The 21,079-nt window shown below is 40.6% G+C and overlaps 2 protein-coding genes across 5 annotated transcripts; one reads left to right on the top strand and one right to left on the bottom strand.

Annotated features, from left to right (window-relative positions):
* Positions 1 to 61: 61 nt before the first annotated feature.
* Positions 62 to 14,693, top strand: LOC109891241 (tectonic-1). 3 transcript variants are annotated; one of them, XM_020483627.2, is made up of 13 exons: positions 62 to 446; positions 1,734 to 1,851; positions 1,939 to 2,072; positions 2,745 to 2,896; positions 3,096 to 3,198; positions 5,132 to 5,244; positions 5,491 to 5,661; positions 5,998 to 6,123; positions 6,296 to 6,384; positions 6,749 to 6,886; positions 7,074 to 7,227; positions 7,604 to 7,735; positions 12,073 to 14,693. In XM_020483627.2, the coding sequence occupies exons 1-13, from the start codon at positions 122 to 124 to the stop codon at positions 12,217 to 12,219; spliced, it is 1,902 nt and encodes a 633-aa protein (XP_020339216.1). In that variant the 5' UTR covers positions 62 to 121; the 3' UTR covers positions 12,220 to 14,693. The 3 variants fall into 3 exon arrangements, with proteins under 3 accessions (XP_020339216.1, XP_020339218.1, XP_031681243.1); XM_020483629.2 differs by having other exon boundaries at positions 71 to 446; positions 6,299 to 6,384; positions 12,073 to 12,547; XM_031825383.1 differs by having other exon boundaries at positions 71 to 446; positions 1,734 to 2,072; positions 6,299 to 6,384; positions 12,073 to 12,547.
* Positions 12,431 to 15,649, bottom strand: LOC109891242 (voltage-gated hydrogen channel 1). Of its 2 annotated transcripts, none has more exons than XM_020483630.2 (6): positions 15,547 to 15,649; positions 14,323 to 14,545; positions 14,006 to 14,110; positions 13,652 to 13,886; positions 13,320 to 13,432; positions 12,431 to 13,160 (listed from the first exon to the last, which is right to left on the bottom strand). In XM_020483630.2, exons 2-6 carry the CDS (start codon positions 14,497 to 14,499, stop codon positions 13,104 to 13,106), a joined length of 687 nt encoding a protein of 228 aa, XP_020339219.1. In that variant the 5' UTR covers positions 14,500 to 14,545; positions 15,547 to 15,649; the 3' UTR covers positions 12,431 to 13,103. The 2 variants fall into 2 exon arrangements, with proteins under 2 accessions (XP_020339219.1, XP_020339220.1); XM_020483631.2 differs by having other exon boundaries at positions 15,551 to 15,645.
* Between the last annotated feature and the right edge of the window lie 5,430 nt (positions 15,650 to 21,079).

The raw sequence follows: 21,079 nt of genomic DNA, 5'->3' as shown, positions 1-21,079 counted from the left end.
TTGTGAACACATGACCTCCTGGTGGCTGAAGACAGCACCAACAAACAATTCGGGTTGGAATACCCAGAATGCAACAGGGATCCCCTAAGCAACATAATGCTTCCAGAGATCAATATTAAAGATGGACGCTTTTGTTTGGGTGCTGATAACTTTATATACATGGCCGTTTTTTGAGTTCAGTGTAGCACAAAACACGGACGATTTCAATTCTACTTTTGCACGCGCTAACGAATCTGTCATTGATTTGTTAGGTAGACAGAATTTCACGGATTATGAGAATTCCACCGCTCTAGACGTTGAGATTGTTTCAACTGCATCGAATGTGGTTAGCACAAGATATGGGACTGGTTTTAGTACACCGTCAACCACAGAGTCCACGCCACTGTCCATGTCTCCTCAAGTACCTCTGCCGCTATCCGGCTCCCTGCCTCCCTCTGTCACGGATGGTAAGGACGGTTTATTGTCTCTCAAAATGTAACGTCTCCGCACCCTACTTTCTGTACTATGCTGCCCTACCAAGCAAAAGAGCAGTAACTGCTCATAGAGTGAAACTGAGAAAAATGACTTCAAAGTTTAAAAAAAATTGTCCAGCCAAATTAATTGTAGGCAGATCATTTGAGATGTGGTGATCTTTTGTCTTACTTTGAGGTTATTTTTTTATTCACATTGACCCTAACCTCTGACATGAAATGTGTCCCTAGACGGCAGTTACTGACTTATTGCTTACGTCTGAATACATTTCCATGACGATTGTCTTTAACACAAACTTGTTTTAATATATTGATTTGTATGTGGCTGTCAGTGTCATATAGTTTGATACTTGTATCAACGAAGAACAATAAATAATACCAAGGTCAACCGTAGACACAGCAGCACAAAGCTCAGTGAAGCCAAGGTAAAAGGCAGTAAGTAACTGACGTGTGTGATGGCAGTTACTGCCTTTTCCCTTGGTTTAACCTGAACTTTTTGCAGTTACTGCGACCATGACTCTCCAATTTTCTCCAATACACAACACAATGGAGGCAGGATATTTGTCCACATGATAAAGCATGTATTTAATGTATAAAAAAAAGAAAGAAAGTGAATAACACATTTTGGACAATGCACAGTTACTGCTCTTTCGCTTGGTAGGGCAGTATGGCCTACATTACTTTAGACAGAATAACCCTTATCAGAGATATTTCAAGGAAATGTATTTGTTCTAAAGTATTTGAACAGGGCCATACATAAGGGTACATAGACATTGAATATAACATTTTCAGGCAATCTACATGTGATGTGGTTTGTGCATAGTCCAATAAAGCCCAGAACATGGGTAAAAGGGTGGGTAGGCCTATACCCCGTTCTGTTATAGATAAGATTCCACCTTATGTTAGGCTTGCTATCTATTTATCTATCTGTACTATGGGTTACTATTATATTGATGTGGTCCCTTAAATGTAGGGTGTATCCCAAATGGCACCCTATTCCTTTTACAGTCCACTACCCTATGGGCCCTGGTCAAAAGTAGTGCTCTATATTGGGAATGGGGTGCCATTTGGGATGCACATAGTCTTGGAAATCCCAGAACTGGGGCAACAGCACATTGGTTACATTGTGGTAGGCAACTCGTCTGTCTAGTGAGACTAACACACGCATAAGGATCAGAGAATTAGCCTAGGTGTAAACCCATTAGGTGAGCTCTGTCTAGGTTGCTGTGTCACTTCAGCTAAATTAGCATTCTTTATCCTCAGTTTCCAGAATTTGCCCGTGCGATCAATTAAAGGACCAGTGTGACCCCAACTGTTGCTGTGACCCAGATTGCAGACAGGAATTAGCTCTCTTCACCAGCTGTACAGTGAAAACAGTCCGGCAAGTCACTAGCACTCCTCTTTTCTTTTCTGATGACTTGGGGTTTGACATGATCAGTGTAATAATTGATCTATGTGTTCTTTCCAGTGGTGAGCCGAAGCTTTGCGGTCAGGACGTGGTCACCTACACTATTAGTGAAACTATAGACGGCTATGCTCAGGTGCAGAGGTCGGTCCAGCAGGAGGTTAACCTAGACGTCTTCTGCATACAGTCAACTAACTGTAAGTTTAATAGGCCTTGATATAATATATTCTAAGCTGTGGCAGATACAGAGCCTCGCCTCACCCCCGCCCGCCCTTCCGGAAACATTATTATTTTATTTTTAAAATCTTTATAGTATAGGCTAATCTTTATAGTTGCTGCCATATTGTAGTTCCTGAAAAAAGAACACTACTTGACTGCCTGTCTGCCTCCTGCGCAGCTTAGCCAATGTTTGCAATGATGATTAAAAAAACAACATTCTATTGCTAATTAGACTGGCTGTCTGTGTCTTTCTGCATTCCACCTCTAGGTAGCCAAACCTTCTAGGCAGCAAGTATGTTGACAGTTGAGTGGGCACTCGGCTACGTAAAAAAAAATAATAATAATGCATATTCGCAGAATTTGTAGTTTGGGCAAATTGGAATACTGAAGCTCCATATCTGTAGCCACTCTGTACAATCCATGACCTGATTCTTATGCTCCCTCCACTCTAGTTATTTAACATCTTTGGTTTACTAGCAGTTTATTAATGTTAGTTGATCATTATCTGACCTAAGTAGGGACATACACACCTGTAATCACTCAAAGAATGTGAATGTGGGATTCTTGAATTTCAAACATCTAATAAGCATAATTGATCTATAAGTCTGATAAGGTGACAATTATCTATGTTCTGTACATCTGCGTTAAAGATGAGGCAGGACTGTCCCTCGCCGCTCCTGAGGTTCCTACCGCAGGGAACTTTGATGGCCTCTACAAGCACTTTGTGCAGTTCTTGTTTGGTTCTGCCAATAATGGGGCCACAACGTCTAAAGTGGAACCTCTAACTTCTCCTGGATACCTGGTGAGACTCACTCAAACCCCACACTGTTGACAATGTCCATCAAGAAGAATCAACAGTGCTTTTGTTGTGAGATTGTTTTCTGGTGATAGTACAATATACTTAATAGTGCAATACCCTTGGGATCTACAATGAACAAAGTTTGACACTAGCTTCAGTTAGCGCCTTCACTCTCTTTCCAACTCTTTTTTTCCCCCTTCAGTACGGAGATGTCATAGAAACGGAGGAAGAAAGCAGAGGAAGGGGGTTCTTCCGGTTGCCGGCCCCCTCTGTTACAGCCCACTGCTCTGACCTGAACCCTGCAGGTACCAGAGACTGTTCAGCTCCATGTACATCCACACTGTCAGCATTGGCCCCCTCCCAATTAGGTTCCTAGTTTTTCAAAGATCTGATGGTGCTGAAGCAGTACTGTGATGGCTCTACTTACATTTGAAGTCGGAAGTTTACATACACTTAGGTTGTAGTCATTAAAACTTGTTTTTCAACCACTCCACACATTTCTTGTTAACAATCTATAGTTTAAGACATCTACTTTGCACGACACAAGTAATTTTTTCAACAATTGTTTCCAGACAGATTATTTAACTTATAATTCACTGTATCACAATTCCAGTGGGTGAGAAGTTTACATACACTGAGTTGACTGTGCCTTTAAACAGCTTGGAAAATTCCAGAAAATGATGTCATGGCTTTAGAAGCTTCTTTAGAAGGCTAATTGACATCATTTGAGTCAATTGGAGGTGAACCTGTGGATGTATTTCAAGGCCTACCTTCAAACTCAGTGCCTCTTTGCTTGACAACATGGGAAAATCAAAAGAAATCAGCAAAGACCACAGAAAGAAAATTGTAGACCTCCACAAGTCTGGTTCATCCTTGGGAGCAATTTCCAAATGCCTGAAGGTACCACGTTTATCTGTACAAACAATAGTACGCAAATATAAAGACCATGGGACCACGCAGCCGTCATACCATGGGACCACGCAGCCGTCGTACCACCACGTCATACCACAAAAAGTGCACATCAATCCCAGAACAACAGCAAACGACCTTGTGAAGATGCGGGAGGAAACAGGTACAAAAGTATCTATATCCACAGTAAAACAAGTCCTATATCGACATAACCTGAAAGGCCACTCAGCAAGGAAGAAGCCACTGCTCCAAAACAGACTACGGTTTGCAACTGCACATGGGGACAAAGATCGTACTTTTTGGAGAAATGTCCTCTGGTCTGATGAAAAAAAAATAGAAGTGTTTGGCCATAATGACCATCGTTATGTTTGGAGGAAAAAGGGGCATGCTTGCAAGCCGAAGAACACCATCCCAACCGTGAAGCACGGGGGTGGCAGCATCATGTTGTGGGGGTGCTTTGCTGCAGGAGGGACTGGTGCACTTCACAAAATAGATGGCATCATGAGGTGGGGAAATAATGTGGAATATTGAAGTAACATGTCAGGAAGTTAAAGCTTGGTCACAAATGGACAATGACACCAAGCATACTTCCAAAGTTGTGGCAAAATAGCTTAAGGGCAACAAAGTCAAGGTATTGGAGTGGCCATCACAAAGCCCTGACCTCAATCCTATAGACAATTTGTGGGCAGAACTGAAAAGGCGTGTGTGAGCATAGAGGCCTACAAGCCTGACTCAGTTACACCAGCTCTGTCAGGAGGAATGGACCAAAATTCACCCAACTTATTGTGGGAAGGTTGTGGAGGGCTACCCGAAACGTTTGACCCAAGTTAAACAATAAAAAGGAAATGCTACCAAATACTAATTGAGTGTATGCAAACTTCTGGGAATGTGATGAAAGAAATAAAAGCTGAAATAAATAATTCTTTCTACTTTTATTCTGACATTTCACATTCTTAAAATAAAGTGGTGACCTAAGGATTTTTTACTTAAATGTCAGGAATTGTGAAAATCTGAGTTTAAATGTGTATGTAAGCTTCCGACTTCAAATGTATATACTAATACATTGAGCCATGGAGCTTTTCCACATTGCTTTCACCCATTTAGTCCTTTTCGATCTGGGAAATATAAAAGGGCTAGGGACTAACATGGAACCAGACCAGGGCTGAGTGTTCTCAGTGTTTGTGTGGAAGAGGAGGATGTTTGAGGGGGAGGGGCCAGAGGCCAAAATCGAAGAGGGTCACAATGTAACCACATCACTTAAGTTTTGTCCTCATCCTTCACTTTAGCCTAAACCTCTCATCAAATTGTATTTGTGACATGCATTATCAGCGTTCCTGAGGGAGCAGAGCAATAGATGCATGCGGAGCCTGGTCCTGGAGAGGGACTGTACCACCCTGCAGGCCCTGAACATGCACAGCTATACTGACCCCCGTCTCCTCTCTGTGAGTTGGTCTGGCCTTGATGTTCAGCTTTATGTTTTGGAAAGTGCAAAATGTATTTCTCTTAAAGTCACTGTCCAATGAAAATCTAAATGTTAAAAGTTAATGTTCTGTCAACTCATACCCAAATAATGTTGTTGACTAGTCCTTTACTTGTAGTTGTGGCCAGCATAAATGAGAGAAAACCACTCTGTAAAACCCCACCTCAAACTTGTATCTGAACAGACCAATTCCCTTTTTATTTTACAGAAGAAGAGTGAAGATGCGCGATTTGTTGCTGTGGAGGTGACCTCCATCGTCCTGCAATCTTTGGAGGGGACTCAGACCCAGCTGAGTATCACTGGTGACTTGAGCCTGGACCCGCTACTGTTGAACTCTGTGGCCCCTGACTCCGCAGTGTGCATCAATGTGGTGCTCCAGGTGAAGTCTAAAGCCTCACAAAGCAAGCTACACAGGATGGCCGCTCTGCCTACTTGCATAAAAAAAGAACAAACGTGTGCAGCGAGGCAATTTGTAACCCCTCGCAAGTACACAGGAATGCTATTTTTTTATTGATAAATGTGACAGATATCCTGTCTCATGGCCAAGGTAGGTGGGAATGAGGAGAACCCAAATTTGTGGAAAAATAGTACTTTATTTTATTGCCAATGCTTGATTGTAGGAAACATGGCATGACTTAAAGACTTGTCCTAATCATAAGCATTCAGACTCATCACTAATGTCAAATTTTGACATTCTGTTTTCCTCTGCTGACAGGTTGGTTACACGGTCACATACAGTGAGGCTGGAGACATTGTGAATGTGAATGCGTCCTTGGTCCTTGGAGCCATTGACCGTAACATGGTCCCAATGGAGCAGGAGTTTCAAATTGAATTTGTCCAGGTGCCATATTTATATATATATATTTTTTAGCATTTTGCATAGTTCTATGCCATAGAATATTTTAGCATTTTTCATCAACCCAGAAAAGTGGTTTACTCTTAATGTAAACGAAAGCCAAAATCACTATCACTTCAGTCAGTAATACCACTCTCCCCTTGATGTCTTCTGCTAGCAGAATGTTGACCAAGTGGCGCTCCACTCCAGTGGGAATCCTGGTTATGTTGTGGGGCTCCCTCTACTGGCTGGATCCAAAACAGCAGAATATCCTTTTTTGGAGTGGCCAGTGAGTTAGGTATAATTTCTCTTACATGGCATATTCTTCATGAGTTTTCACGTCATCAACAATCCATTTGTTGTGATCAAAGTGGCATGGGATCCCTTTGAAGAGCAGAAGCTTCAGCTTTCTATGAGCTGTTGATTCACTAGTTCCTTGGTTTTCTTGAAATAACTCCCTATTTTGCTGTTTTTTAAGAGATATGAACATGAATATGCACCCTATTACTGACTCAATATTGAAGAACCCATATTAAAACGTATATGAAACCTATAAGTTATATCTGAGTATTTCTCAAACTTGACAAGAGGTCAGACATAATGTATTTGTGTCCTTAACTGTCCTGCTCACTGGAATAGTTCACAGTGCTGATTCGAGGGGAGATTTTACCCTCCTCCATGGCTCCAAACTGTCAAACTGTCTCAGAGGGCCCCATCACCGCTCCCCCGTCCTGTTCGGGGTCGACATGGTGTCAGGCTGCACGTTGATGTGAGAAAGGAAGACTGCTCTGTTCTACAGGACCTAAAGCCCAATCCCAAACAAATCCCTTGCCACTTTTTCTTGACCCTTGTCCCTCACCCCCTAATGTGAATGTCTTTGGTTGTCTGTAAGTAACTAAGGCATAGGGGTGAAGGGTTGGTTAGGGAAATACTGTATTTCTCTTATCTCTCTCTAGGTTGGATGAGACTGCTAACTGCTCAGTGGTATCAGAAGTGGTTCTAGGAGTATTGAGGGGACAAAGCTTCCCCCAGTATGTGGCCTCTTTTGGGAATTCACCATCTCAGAACCCAATGGACTGGGTGCCGATAAGGAACCAAACCAAACCTACGGTGAGAAGCTTTGGGCAAAGTATTTTCATTGCATGTTAGTGGAAGAAAATATTATTTGAATTTTGTGATGTAGATGTTCCTGTCATACCATATATTAAGGATGCAGAGACAGCCATTACATTACAACCATTTAAAACGTACTGCAACGATGACACAAAACAATAGACGAAATTGATAAGACATTTGGATTGAATCTTGAAAGTTTGGATGGAGGAATGGATGGTTGATTGAAGTTCTTCCACCACCAACAGACATAGTTGGTTATGAGAAGTGCTTTTTCCTGTTTCTCAACAACCACAATTGTGTAAACAACAATGACTCCATATTGATGGTTGGTTACAGCCCTTATATGTTTCTATTCTCTTGGACTAAGCAGGAAGCTCAGAGTTGCAGTATCCCCCTGTCTCTTCACCTGGAAGTGCAATGGACCCAATATGGATCCCTGGTGAACCCGCAGGCTCAGATTGTCAGTGTCATTGAAGTGATTCACACCAACACCAGCAACCTGGTAAACCTTGAGTCATCTTAAACATTATGGGACTTGGGACAGTTTCCCAGATTAGGCCAACTGCTATACTAAAAAGTATGCTCAATGGAGAATCTCCCTGAAAGTGCTTTTTAGTCCAGGACTAGGCTTAGTTTTCTTTAACTGCTTGGGTACTATTTTCACAAGTATGTGGAAAATTTTCACAACTCTTAGTACAAAACTCCAAACTGGTCCTACTTGTAAAGCAGCCAGTCTTTCATTCAAAACCTATCATTGTGCATTAATTTGGATTGTAAAAAATCTCTCACCACACAACCATTGATTCAAATATACACTACCATTCAAAAGTTTGGTCACTTAGAAATGTCCTTGTTTTTGAAAGAAAAGCACTTTTTTTTTGTCCATTAAAATTACATCAAATTGATCAGAAATACAGTGTAGACGTTGTTGTAAATTACTATTGTAGCTGGAAACGGCTAATTGTTAATGGGATATCTACATATTCATAGATATATATGCCTACAGAGGCCCATTGTCAGCAACCATCACTCCTGTGTTCCAATGGCACGTTGTGTTAGCTAATCCAAGTTTATTATTTTAAAAGGCTAATTGATAATTAGAAAATTATTTAGCAATTATGTTCGCACAGCTGAAAACTGTTGTTCTGATTTAAAGAAGCAATAAAATTGGCCTTCTTTAGACTAGTTGAGTATCTGGAGCATCAGCATTTGTGGGTTCGATTACAGGTTCAAAATGTCCAGAAACAAAGTACTTTTTTCTGAAACTTGTCAGTCTATTCTTGTTCTGAGAAAGGAAGGCTATTCCAATGTGAGAAATTGTGTGTGTGACCAATGAAGACATCCTCCACAATCATTCATGCCAAAAAAACATAGGTGTACTGTCTGTAATCAAATTTAAGAAATTAATGAAACAAATTAAATGAATGAAAATAAAACAATATTTGATAACTCATTCTCATCAAGCCTGTCTTGATCATTTGGCCATAAATTCTCAGCCACATGACAGTGAATGTCATCATTGTTTATGCACCGCGGGAAAAACCTTTTCCCATGGCGAATCCAAACTTGAAATTGGTCTGCATTGATTTTGTCGCATGCCTCATTCATGGCGAGAAGGAGGGTGGCACGCATATGGGGATGCTGTACACTTTCCACCATGCTGAAAAAAGTTCCTCAATAGGGTTGAAAGCTACTCGCTGTTTATTATCTATGCATAGTCACTTTACGAATTACCTCGACTATCCTGTAGCCCCGCACATTTTTTATTTTTTTTACCTTTATTTTACTAGGCAAGTCAGTTAAGAACAAATTCTTATTTTCAATGATGGCCTAGGAGCAGTGGGTTAACTGCCTTGTTCAGGGGCAGAACAACAGATTTTTACCTTGTCAGCTCGGGGATTCGATCTTGCAACCTTTCGGTTACTAGTCCAACGCTTTAACCACTAGGCTACCTGCCGCCCATTGACTTGGTACCAGTACCCCCTGTATATAGCCTCGTTGTTGTTATGTACATTTCTTGTCTTACTTTTTTATTTTATTAAGTAAATATTTTATCAACTTTCTTGCACTGTATTGTTGGTTAAGGGCTTGTAAGTAAGCATTTCATAGTAATGTCTACACTGATTTGATTTGAAAGGAGAGTATGGGGTCACGAGTGGGCCTGAAACATGCCTGAACCACCTTTGCATGGTGGATCCTGACATTGTCACATACAATGACATAGGTGACCCCTTCACCTTGACAGGCCTGCTCAAGTTCATTGAGGAACACAATGAGGTGTGCAGGATTGTAGGATCCACGTAATGTCCTACATCCTACCACACCATCTTCAGAGAAATCTGCACAAATGGTGATGTTTCCCCTACGTTGTCCAGGCACTGAGACGGTCACCCATTGGCCGATGAGGTTCCACCCACAGCGCCGAATGTTTTGGCCAGGTTGAAACACGCTTCATCAACAAAGATATACTTGTGATAGTTCACAGCAGCATCAAGCACCATCACCCTCAAAAAATATATTTTGATTAGATCTTTTTACAGTATAGGTCCAATATGATTTTGTGAAGTAGCATGTGCATCAAATCGTAAAAGTAATTACAGTGCATTCGGAAAGTATTCAGACCCCTTGACCGTTTCCACATTTTGTTAGATTGTTCAAGATACTCAGGAGACTGTTCCTAAATATATTACTCAGGAGACTGTTCCTATATATATTACTCAGGAGACTGTTCCTATATATATTACTCAGGAGACTGTTCCTATATATATTACTCAGGAGACTGTTCCTATATATATTACTCAGGAGACTGTTCCTATATACACTTCCATTCAAAGTTTGGGGTCACTTAGAAATGTCCTTATTTTTTTGTCCATTAAAATAACATCAAATTGATCAGAAATACAGTGTAGACATTGTTAATGTTGTAAATGATTATTGTAGCTGGAAACGGCAGATTGTTTATGGAATATCTACATAAGCGTACAGAGGCCCATTGTCAGCAACCATCACTCCTGTGTTCCAATGGCACGTTGTGTTAGCTAATCCAAGTTTATAATTTTAAAAGGCTAATTGATGATTAGAAAACTCTTTTGCAATTATGTTAGCAGAGCTGAAAACTGTTGTCCTGATTAAAGAAGCAATAAAACTGGCCTTCTTTAGACGAGTTGAGTATCTGGAGTTTGGGTTCGATTACAGGCTCAAAATGGCCAGAATCAAAGGACTTTCTTCTGAAACTCGTCAGTCTATTCTTGTTCTGAGAAATGAAGGCTATTTCATGCAAGAAATTGCCAAGAAACTGAAGATCTCGTTCAATGCTGTGTACTACTCCCTTCACAGAACAGCACAAACTGTCTCTAACCAGAATAGAAAGAGTGGGAGGCCTCGGTGCACAACTGAGCAAGAGGACAAGTACATTAGTGTCTAGCTTGAGAAACAGACGGCTCACAAGTCCTCAACTGGCAGCTTCATTAAATAGTACCTGCAAAACACCAGTCTCAAAATCAACAAGAGAAGACTCTGGCTGGCCTTCTAGGCAGAGTTGCAAAAAAAGCCATATCTCAGACTGGCCAATAAAAAGAAAAGATTAAGATGGGCAAAAGAACAGACACTGGACAGAGGAAGATTGAAAAAAAGTGTTATGGACAGACAAATCTAAGTTTGAGGTGTTCGGATCACAAAGAACATTCGTGAGACGCAGAAAAAATGAAAAGAAGCTGGAGGAGTGCTTGACACCATCTGTCAAGCATGGTGGAGGCAATGTGATGGTCTGGGGTTGCTTTGGTGGTGGTAAAGTGGGAGATTTGTACAGGGTAAAAGGGATCTTGAAGAAGGAAGGCTATCACTCCATTTTGCAACGCCATGCCCTGTGGACGGCGCTTAATTTTATGCCAATTACCTCCTACAACAGGACAAAGACCCAAAGCACAGCTCCAAACTATGGAAGAACTATTTAGGGAAGAAGCAGTCAGCTGGTATTCTGTCTATAATGGAGTGGCCAGCACAGTCACTGGATCTCAACCCTATTGAGCTGTTGTGGGAGCAGCTTGACCGTATAGTACGTAAGAAGTGTCCCATTACCTCAACAAATTGACAACTAGAATGCCAAATGTCTGCAAGGCTCTAATGGCTGCAAATGGAGGATTCTTTGACGAAAGCAAAGTTTGAAGGACACAATTATTATCTCAATTAAAAATAATTATTTATAACCTTGTCAATGTCTTGACTATATTTCCTATTCATTTTGCAACTAATTTCATGTATGCTTTCAGGGAAAACAAGGACATTTCTAAGTGACCCCAAACTTTTGAACGGTAGTGTATATTACTCAAATAACTTGTAAAATGATCTTGCAGCAGTGTAAAGTATAACAAGCATACACATTCAGAAAATATTAAGACACGGATTTGACGCAACCAATGTAATATTGATTGAATGGTGCTCTTTTTATAGGAGCATTTGTCAAAGTGCTTAACAAAAATATAACTTTATCAGCTTGTATTTGTATAACAGCAACCAGAGCACTCATCGTGGCTACACTGATAAGTGTCTCACTAAGTCGCTCTGGAGAATAGTGTCTGTTAAAGGACCAAAATGTAAATCTAATACATGTAGTCCACTTACCAAGATCATTATATGCCCTGTAATGGAACAACAGACTTTCCTTAGAAATTGTAGGCTACTGTTAGATTCTCTTGATTCAACAGTAACTTAATTTATGCATCTTAAACATATTGGGAAGTGATGGAACAATAGAGTTCCTCTTCCAGACCTCTGGTCAATGCTATGACACCTTTATTTAACACCCTACTTATGTTTTATTGCCATTTTTCTTTTCCTCAGGCGTTACTCTCTGGAGGCAGTCGTGTCATGTCTGTCACCAGCTCTGTGACCTTCGTACCTGTGTCTGCAGCCGCCCGGCCTGGCTTCAAGGCCTCGCCCACTATCGACGCCAAGCTGCCTTACGACTTCTTCTTCCCTTTTGTTTGAACGACAGACAGAAGAGGGGGCAGGTGTTGCACACACAAACACACGAAACCACAACTATGTTTTAATATCCTCACCAGCTTACCACTTAGAATGCATGGCCAAATACATTGCTTCATTCTTAATGATATGCTAGTGTGGATATTGATGTTGCCTCTTTAGAATCACCTGGTATACTGACCAAAATGTAGAGAATAAAAACCCTGATGTTCTCTGATGGCACTCAGCTGCTGTTACCAACCACCTTTTATTTATTTGTACATACTGTAATTTAGATCAAATGAGAGTATAAAAAATAAAATAAAAATCAATAAAGCAACATTTAATAATACTTTCACAGTGATTCATACTTGTATTGTCTTTGCATAGCAAGCAATGGGTATTCAGAAAACAGCAAGATGCAACAAATTCATTACAGGATCTAAAGTACAAAATATTAGCTGAATAAAGGCATAGCACATATAAAAATATCAAGTAAGACGTATGCTCATTGCAATGTGAAATACTGGCATATAATATCAATGAAGTCTGATCAGCTTTTATAATCTGCTTAAATATGCAGATAATGGTTGGAAGGTTGACCTAATCATGTGGAATCTATCTAGCCTGAGTGCCAGTCTTTGTGCTATATTACCAACTCATTGTCATGCCAAATGTTTGGTTTGACAATGACAGCAATTGAGTTGGCAAGAGTACAAACAGATTTGGGATTTACAAACAGATTTAGTATCTATCTGGGCAGTGTAAGCTCCTGTCATGGTGGAATTACTGACACAAATGGTGTATGGATGGTCAACACCTTTCAGAATATGCCCTTGTTTATTGATCAATTACAAGAAAACTTTAGAAGTGGATAATGAAAATGGCATCTTGTTCCTCTTCCTGCATCAGTACGCAATGTCATGCTGTCGCAGGAGAGCCCGTAGTTTACTGTTCTCTTGTTCCTAAAGAGGTGAAGAGATTGAAGGGTGTGTTGAAAAAGGGTCTATTGACAGACTGTAAGACACTCTGTATAAGAGTGTACTAAATTACCAAAATGTAAATGTCTTCAAACTTGTCTTAGGCGGGTAGGGGTTTGGGTTCCCGGGGACTGGCCAACTCACCGTCTTGCCGCTGCGCTCTTGTAGCTCGCTAACTCGCTGGACCAGTTGATCGTTGTTCTCCTTCAGCTTGTGAAGTTTGCGATCGGCCCTTGCCTTCACAGACACCAGGATACCTGAGTGGTGAGAGAAAACATGACATGTTGGACACAAACCCATTTTACAACATTGGTGACCTAGCTACCTGTGTGACATAAAGTTTGTTCATTATGGCATGCATTGGATAAAGCTTTAAAATGTGTGTTTATTGGACATGTCCAGGGATTCCCTCCCTGTTTGTCCATTTTCTTCCCTTTGATGTCTAATGAACATGAACAAAGTGAGAAATCTCTCACCGTTGATTATCCTCGCCACCCTCCAGAGCCTGAGGAGGATCAGGAGGCCCATAGAGGCATCAAAAGCGTCTTCGCTGGCTGTATACACAACATCCAGGATGAAGGACACAATCACTACCAGCCCGTCAAACACCTCAAACTTGTGGTGGAAGAACTCCAGCTGGTAAGCAAAGAGCTTCCCAGCCAGCTCCACCATGAAGAAGGTGAGAAGAGCCAGACTCAGGTAGTGGAACACCTGGTGAAGAGGGAAAGGACAGAAGAGTTGTAGGAAGTTTGGGGTCACAGATTTTTTGGAGCTGTGTAGTGTTGTTGTCCCCAGGACCGACTTTGGGAAACACTGCACTCTAGACTCACCTGAGGGGCAATGTGTCCATGCTCCAAATTGATGATTGATATGTCGATCAGTAGCTCGACCAGCACAAAGATGGCATCCAGGATGACTAGACACACCACAACTATCTAAACCAGGGGCAAACACTCATCAGACAAGACCAATCTTCTGACAAGCATATGTGAGAATTTACTGTCTCATATTTGCGGCCTAGACTGAAAAACACACACATACGTATGTTCCCCATCCACAGTTGACATTTGATTTGAGCAAAGGTAACAATTACTAGCTGTGTTTGATTGATAGTATGAGCATTGCCTACTCCACTCATATTCCATACCTGGAATTTGTTGGAGCTGTAGAGCATCTTCAGGGAGTCTCTGAAGGAGAGTTCCCCCTGGGGCATCTGTCCTGTGGCTGGTCCCAGCTCCTCACTAGCTTCATGTAGCTCCTCATCCTGCCACTGGGCTGTGTGGTCGTCACCCACTGTGGTAAAATGCCTCAGGTACTTGGACATGGTGATGCAGGGGGGTGTGGTGGCCCACCAAAAAGAGACAATTTTCCTGCAAGGGCATGTGGAAATTAGAGGTTAAAAGTTTAACTGAATGTAATTTAAAAACCTCTGAAAGTCTTTGGGGGGAGGGCTTCTGTGGTGGAGGTGTCTCCCTGTTGCAACTTGTAATTAAACTGGATTGATTTTGGTTGACTTTATCAATGACTGCTCTCCTTTTTGTTCACCTGGAATTACTATTACAATATGGATGTACTGTATTCAAACATAATTCTCTCTCTACTAAGCTAACATATGGAATTGTTTTAAGATCATCATGATCATTTTTAATTTAAGACCCCTTTAGGTATAAAATAAATGGCAAAACAGACAGTCCAAAAATAATACATTCTAAGGTTTTGAAGTGTCAACTATATCTAGGAGAAATAAGAAAGCTCAGGAAATATTTAAGTTTTTTGGGCACATATTTAACCCCTTTTTTCTGTTGGCACAAAACTACCTCCCATAAAAAATGTTTTCCGGTGACAGGACCTTCAGACGAGCCCTGTGACACTTGTGGGGTTCATAGAACAAAACGGAGATCACCATCATGTTCGTGGGATCCTCATCTTTCCATAGTGTGGTCATATTAGATGGCCAAACCTCATGGTTTGACAAACAAGGCGACATAGGCGGATACGGGGGATTGCCAATGAAAAAAACATATCTAGCTTAAACTGATGGATTTTGGTGGGAATTGTCTTTATTATGGTACTTAGATTGAGGCACAGGTGTGTCAATAGACTCTTAAGGATGTTTATGCTAAAACTTTCAAATGTCACAAGTTTGTCTGAGGTGCAACAACACAATAGAACTATATTGTTTACTGTTTATCCAAACCTTTCCACTAATTTCCTAACATGAGCATTGTTAGTATAACCAATTTACTAGCATTAACATAAGGTTCATATTTTTACCAGCTGTATTTCTGCAAACACACATTGAGTAGTCTATGGAATAAATATTTTATAAACCATCATATTGACAAAGAATAGTCAACCTATTGTAACTTACCTGCCTTCTTAAGTCTATGAACGACTGCTCAACACTCAGGATGAATTGGCACTTGTGTTTCCCAGCTGTGTTTTGCACAATATTGGTATACTTCTCCTTTTAAACATTGCAGAACCATGTAAGATGTTTACAAACCAAACCCTCTTTCTCAAGATGCAAGTTAACTGTGTGGGCATCCCATGTTAAATTTCCCCCCAAAATCTAAACCAATATGGTTTATCATTACAATAGATATTTTATTGTTTTATAAAAAATTATGAACATCTCTGCCTTGCAATTGCCAAGTGCCTGATATAATTGATTTTGTAGCCAATAAGCTTTAAGAACTTTAGTGATCATGGACAACAAATTGTTTTAACAATAACGTGTGTAAGATACACTGAACAAAAATATAAAGGCAACTTGTTAACTGTTGGTCCCATGCTTCATGAGCTGAAATAAAATATTTGTTTACATCCCTGTTAGAGAGCATTTCTCCTTTGCCAAGATAATCCAGCCACCTGATAGGTGTGGCATATGAAGTAGCTGATTCAACAGCATGGTTATTACACAGCTGCACCTTGTGCCGGAGACTATAAAAGGCCAACCTAAAATGTGCAGTTTTTTATTTCACCTTTATTTCACCTTTATTTAACCAGGTAGGCTAGTTGAGAGCAAGTTCTCATTTACAACTGAGACCTGGCCAAGATAAAGCAAAGCAGTGTAACACAGACAACAGTTACACATGGAATAAACAATAAACAAGCCAATAACAAACAAGTCAATGACACAGTAGGGAAAAAAAGTCTATATACAGTGTGTGCAAAAGGCATGAGGTAGGTAATAAATAGGCCATAGGAGCGAATAATTTCAATTTAGCAGATTAACACTGGAGTGATAAATGAGCAGATGATGATGTGCAAGAAGAGATACTGGTGTGCAAAAGAGCAGAAAAGTAAATAAAAACAGTATGGGGATGAGGTAGGTAGATTGGGTGGGTGGGCTATTTACAGATGGACTATGTACAGCTTCAGCGATCAGTTAGCTGATGTTTAAAGTTGGTGAGTGAAATAAAAATCTATATAAAAATAAAAGTTGTCACACAACACAATGCTACAGATGTCTCAAGTTTTGAGGGAGCATGCAATTGGCATGCTGACTGCAGGAATGTCCACCAGAGCTATTGCCATAAGCTGCCTCCAACGTCGTTTTAGAGAATTTGGCAGTACGTCCAACCGGCCTCTCAATCTCAGACCACATATATTGCATCATGTGGGCGAGCGGTTTGCTGATGTCAACGTTGTGAACAGACTGCCCCATGGTGGCGATGGAGTTATGGTATGGGCAGGCCATGGACAACGATCACATTTGCATTTTATCGATAGCAATTTGAATGCACAGAGATGACCAGATCCTGAGGCCCATTATCGTGCCATTCATCCGCCTCCGTCACCTCATGTTTTAGCACGATAATGCACGGCCCCATGTAGCAAGGATCTGTACAAAATTCCTGGAAGCGGAAAATGTGGTCTGCATACTCATTAGACATGTCACCAATTGAGCATGTTTGGGATGCTTTGGAGCGACGACGTGTTCTAGTTCCCGCCAATATCAAGCAACTTCGCACAGACATTGTAGAGGGGTGGGACAACATTCCACAGGCCAGAATCAACAGCCTGATCGACTCTATGTGAAGGAGATGTGTCGAGTTGCATTAGGCAAATGGTTGTCACACCAGCTACTGACTGGTTTTCTGATCCATGCCCCTTCCTTTTTAAGGTATCTGTGATGCAGCAGATGCATATCTGTATTGCCAGTTATGTGAATCCATAGATTATGGCCTAATTTATTTATTTCAATTGACATTTCCTTCTATGAACTGTCCCCCAGTAAAGTATTTGAAATTGCTACATGTTGCATTTATATTTTTGCTCAGTATAGTAGTTTCTTGAGTGTACTTTAAAAAAGGCTGAGATTTACTTCAAAGTGCATTCATCCTATTGCTTACTGCCTTACACCTATCAAGTTATTTCACATTTTCACAAGTGTCTAGTGAGCAGTGTTGGGGAAGCTACTCTGAAACTATAGTTTACCAAGCTACCAATTACTTTACACTGGAATAAGTTATACTACACTAAAGCTACCCACAAGAAAAATGATAGTTTACTTATCTAAAGTTACTTTGAAAAGGTAGTTCACAACATCCAAACTACTTAGGATAATTTTTCACCATCTAAATTTGAAATATCATAGACTACAAATTGCAGGTCAGGTCAGTCTGGAGTTAGAAGTTAACAGAATGTGTAATTTAGTCTATTTAACACAAAACACATGCTTCAATTGAGAATTAGGCAGGTCTGATGCCAAAAAAAGAAAGAAATTCTTGCCAACCTAAAAAGAAAGAAGTGTGTAGTTCCAGTAGCTACCCCGTTTCATGGCAAAAAAAAGTAATGAACTACTGAAGACACTACCAAGATTTGAATTTAGTTCAACTACCACCAAGCTACTGCAAAATGCAGTTACATTTCTAGTGTAATTCACTTCTCCCCAACACTACCGGGGAGGAGTGGGTATGTTTTTTTCTGGACAGGCTCAGGGCCTTACTATACTGGCCCAATAAGCACATGTCCTAGAGATATCCCTTGTTGGGACAGTGATTAGGGCATTCGTCATTGGTGCTGGTGGCCTCGGTTCCGGACCCGCCAGGGGAATCACTGTACTCTCACATATTGTACTTAGCAAAATAGGTTGTCATTATTTGGCAACAGTTACCACACGCCTATCTGATCAAATTAAAATGGACTTTCCCATTGAAATATGGGAACCTGTAGGATTTCCCCTTGAGCACAAATTATGACCACATTTCCACTACCTAATATATTATCAGTATTTATTTATTCTATATAGCTGAGCATCTTAAAAGGGAACTATCGTCTTTTTAAAATCTACACCACATATACAATGTAGAACAAACGAGTCATTGACAAACTAATTAGATGGGTGTGTCATAACTGTTACAAAATAATGATATTAACAAATATTGCTAAGAATGTGAGAATAGGGCGACTAACCTTGCGGGTCTCGAACCCAGAACACCAGCACCATTGTTGAACGCCATAACGACAGTCCTATTAAGGGATATTTCTAGGGCATATGCTTATTGGGCCAGTATAGTTAGACCCTGTCCAGAAGAATCCCTAACCAAGGGATGGGAAACTCCAGTACTCGGGCAGTGGCGTCATTAGTCCTTGGCTTCAGCCCCAGATGTTTTTGATCCAGCCCTGAACCTTTTGATGTTTTTTTATTTAACATTTTTAAATACATTTCAGTCTGATGTGAGTTTCCATAACCACACCTCACTTTCGCTATGCAGTATTTAAAACAAATGTTTTAGGGACACCTTTTTATGACAAAAATGAACAATATAATATAATGCGCTAGGCTGTATCGGGCACTGCAAGAAGCCCCTGGAGACGTGGAGCCTGCTGTGATTGGTCGAGATTTCACTACGCAGTCGACCGCTCACATCCCTTTGACCCCACCCCTACAGCACCGGTTAGACGTCAATATCATCACTCAACAAAATGCCTGTCACTCAGTCAGAGTCTGCAGCATTGCATAAAGCAAATATGGATATTCAGAACTTCTTCCAAAAGAGGCAAAAAAAGCAAGCAGTTTGAGCAAGAGGAGGCAGCAGTCAATGAGGTGGAGAGGGCAGAACATACAGAAAGTCAAAGTGCAGCAGAGTTAGCCACAGGTTTGTGAAGGGTTGCTAGTCTCCCTCAGCATAAGAGTTGGCTAATGCTAATGAGCTAGCATTAGTGTTCAGCATCCTTAAGCTATTGGGTGTCAGTCAGAGTTATTTCTTCAAACCAAGCTGCTTACCTATTGCAGATTCAGTCTTCCCAGCCAGGTGCAGGTCTACAATTTTGTTTCTGGTGTCTTTTGACAGCTCTTTGGTCTTGGCCATAGTGGAGTTTGGAGTGTGACTGTTTGAGGTTGTGGACAGGTGTCTTTTATACTGATAACAAGTTCAAACAGGTGCCATTAATACAGGTAACAAGTGGAGGACAGAGGAGCCTCTTAAAGAAGTTACAGGTCTGTGAGAGACAGAAATCTTGCTTGTTTGTAGGTGACCAAATACTTATTTTCCACCATAATTTGCAAATAAATTCATAAAAAATCCTACAATGTGATTTTCTGTATTTTTTCCCCTCATTTTGTCTGTCATAGTTGAAGTGTACCTATGATGAAAATTACAGGCCTCTCATATTTTTAAGTGGGAGAACTTGTACAATTGGTGGCTGACTAAATACTTTTTTGCCCCACTGTATATGACAAATAAACAAACTTTATATTAGAAGGGAAGGGGGAGGGCAGCCAGAAAGAGAGTGGAAAAGATGGCCAGCTTTGTGGTTAGATTGTATGTGAACTAAACGTTGAAAATACAGGTAACTGCCAAAATAAAGGAAACACCAACATAGTGTCTAAATAGGGTATTGGGTCACGTGCCGCCAGAACAGCTTCAAAGCGCCTCGACATAGATTCTACAAGTGTCTGGAACTCTATTGTAGGGACGTGGCAACATTCTTTCATGAGAAATTCCATCATTTGGTTGTTGATGGTGGTGGAAAATACTGTCTCAGGTGCCACTCCAGAATCTCCCTTAAGTGTTCAATTGGGTAGAGATATGGTGACTGAAACACGCACACCCTTTAAACCCCCTATGCTCCTTTGAGACCCCTGTTTCAAAATCTCTGCACTTTCTTATAGCCATGGTAGCCAAAATAATGGGCACCTGGGCATTTTTATGCATGACCCTTAGCATGATGGGATGTTAATTGCTTAATTAACTCAGAAACCACACCTGTGTGGAAGCACCTCTTAATATACTTTGTATCCCTCATCTACTCAAGTGTTTCCATTATTGTCAGTTACCTGTACATAGGCCCTTAAATTGTGTCCTCAAATGTTATGTAATCTAAAAATCACACATTAGCTGGTAGAACTGACTAAATGAAATGAATTAGAAGCTAGGTTTCCATCCCATGTGGAAAAATCCCAAATTGTTTGCATAGTCAATTTACACACACAGCTCTGACACACACATTTATCCCACCAAACATGCCACCAGGGGTCTTTTTATAGTCCTCACATCCAGAACAAATTCAAGAAAAGGTACTGTATTATATAGAGCCCTTATTGCATGAAACTTCCTTCCATCTCATATTGCTCAAATAATCAGCAACCCTGGTTTCAAAAAACAGATAAAGCAACACCTCGCGGCACAACGCCTTTCCCCTATTTGATCTAGATAGTTTGTGTGTATGCATTGATATGTAGGCTACGTGTGCCTTTTTAAAAATGTATGTAGTTCTGTCCTTGAGCTGTTCTTGTCTAATGATGTTCTGTATTACGTGTCATGTTTTGTGTGGACCCCAGGAAGAGTATCTGCTGCTTTTGCAACAGCTAATGGGGATCCTAATAAAATACCAAAATACCATTGGCAACAGATTTTCATGCAAATATTCTAAAATCAGCATAAAAACAATAT

This window comes from Oncorhynchus kisutch, linkage group LG5 (assembly GCF_002021735.2).
Source record: "Oncorhynchus kisutch isolate 150728-3 linkage group LG5, Okis_V2, whole genome shotgun sequence".
NCBI classification, from domain to species: Eukaryota; Metazoa; Chordata; class Actinopteri; order Salmoniformes; family Salmonidae; genus Oncorhynchus; species Oncorhynchus kisutch.
The sequence above is the reverse complement of the archived record's forward strand: the minus strand, read 5'-3'. Positions and strand labels throughout refer to the sequence as shown.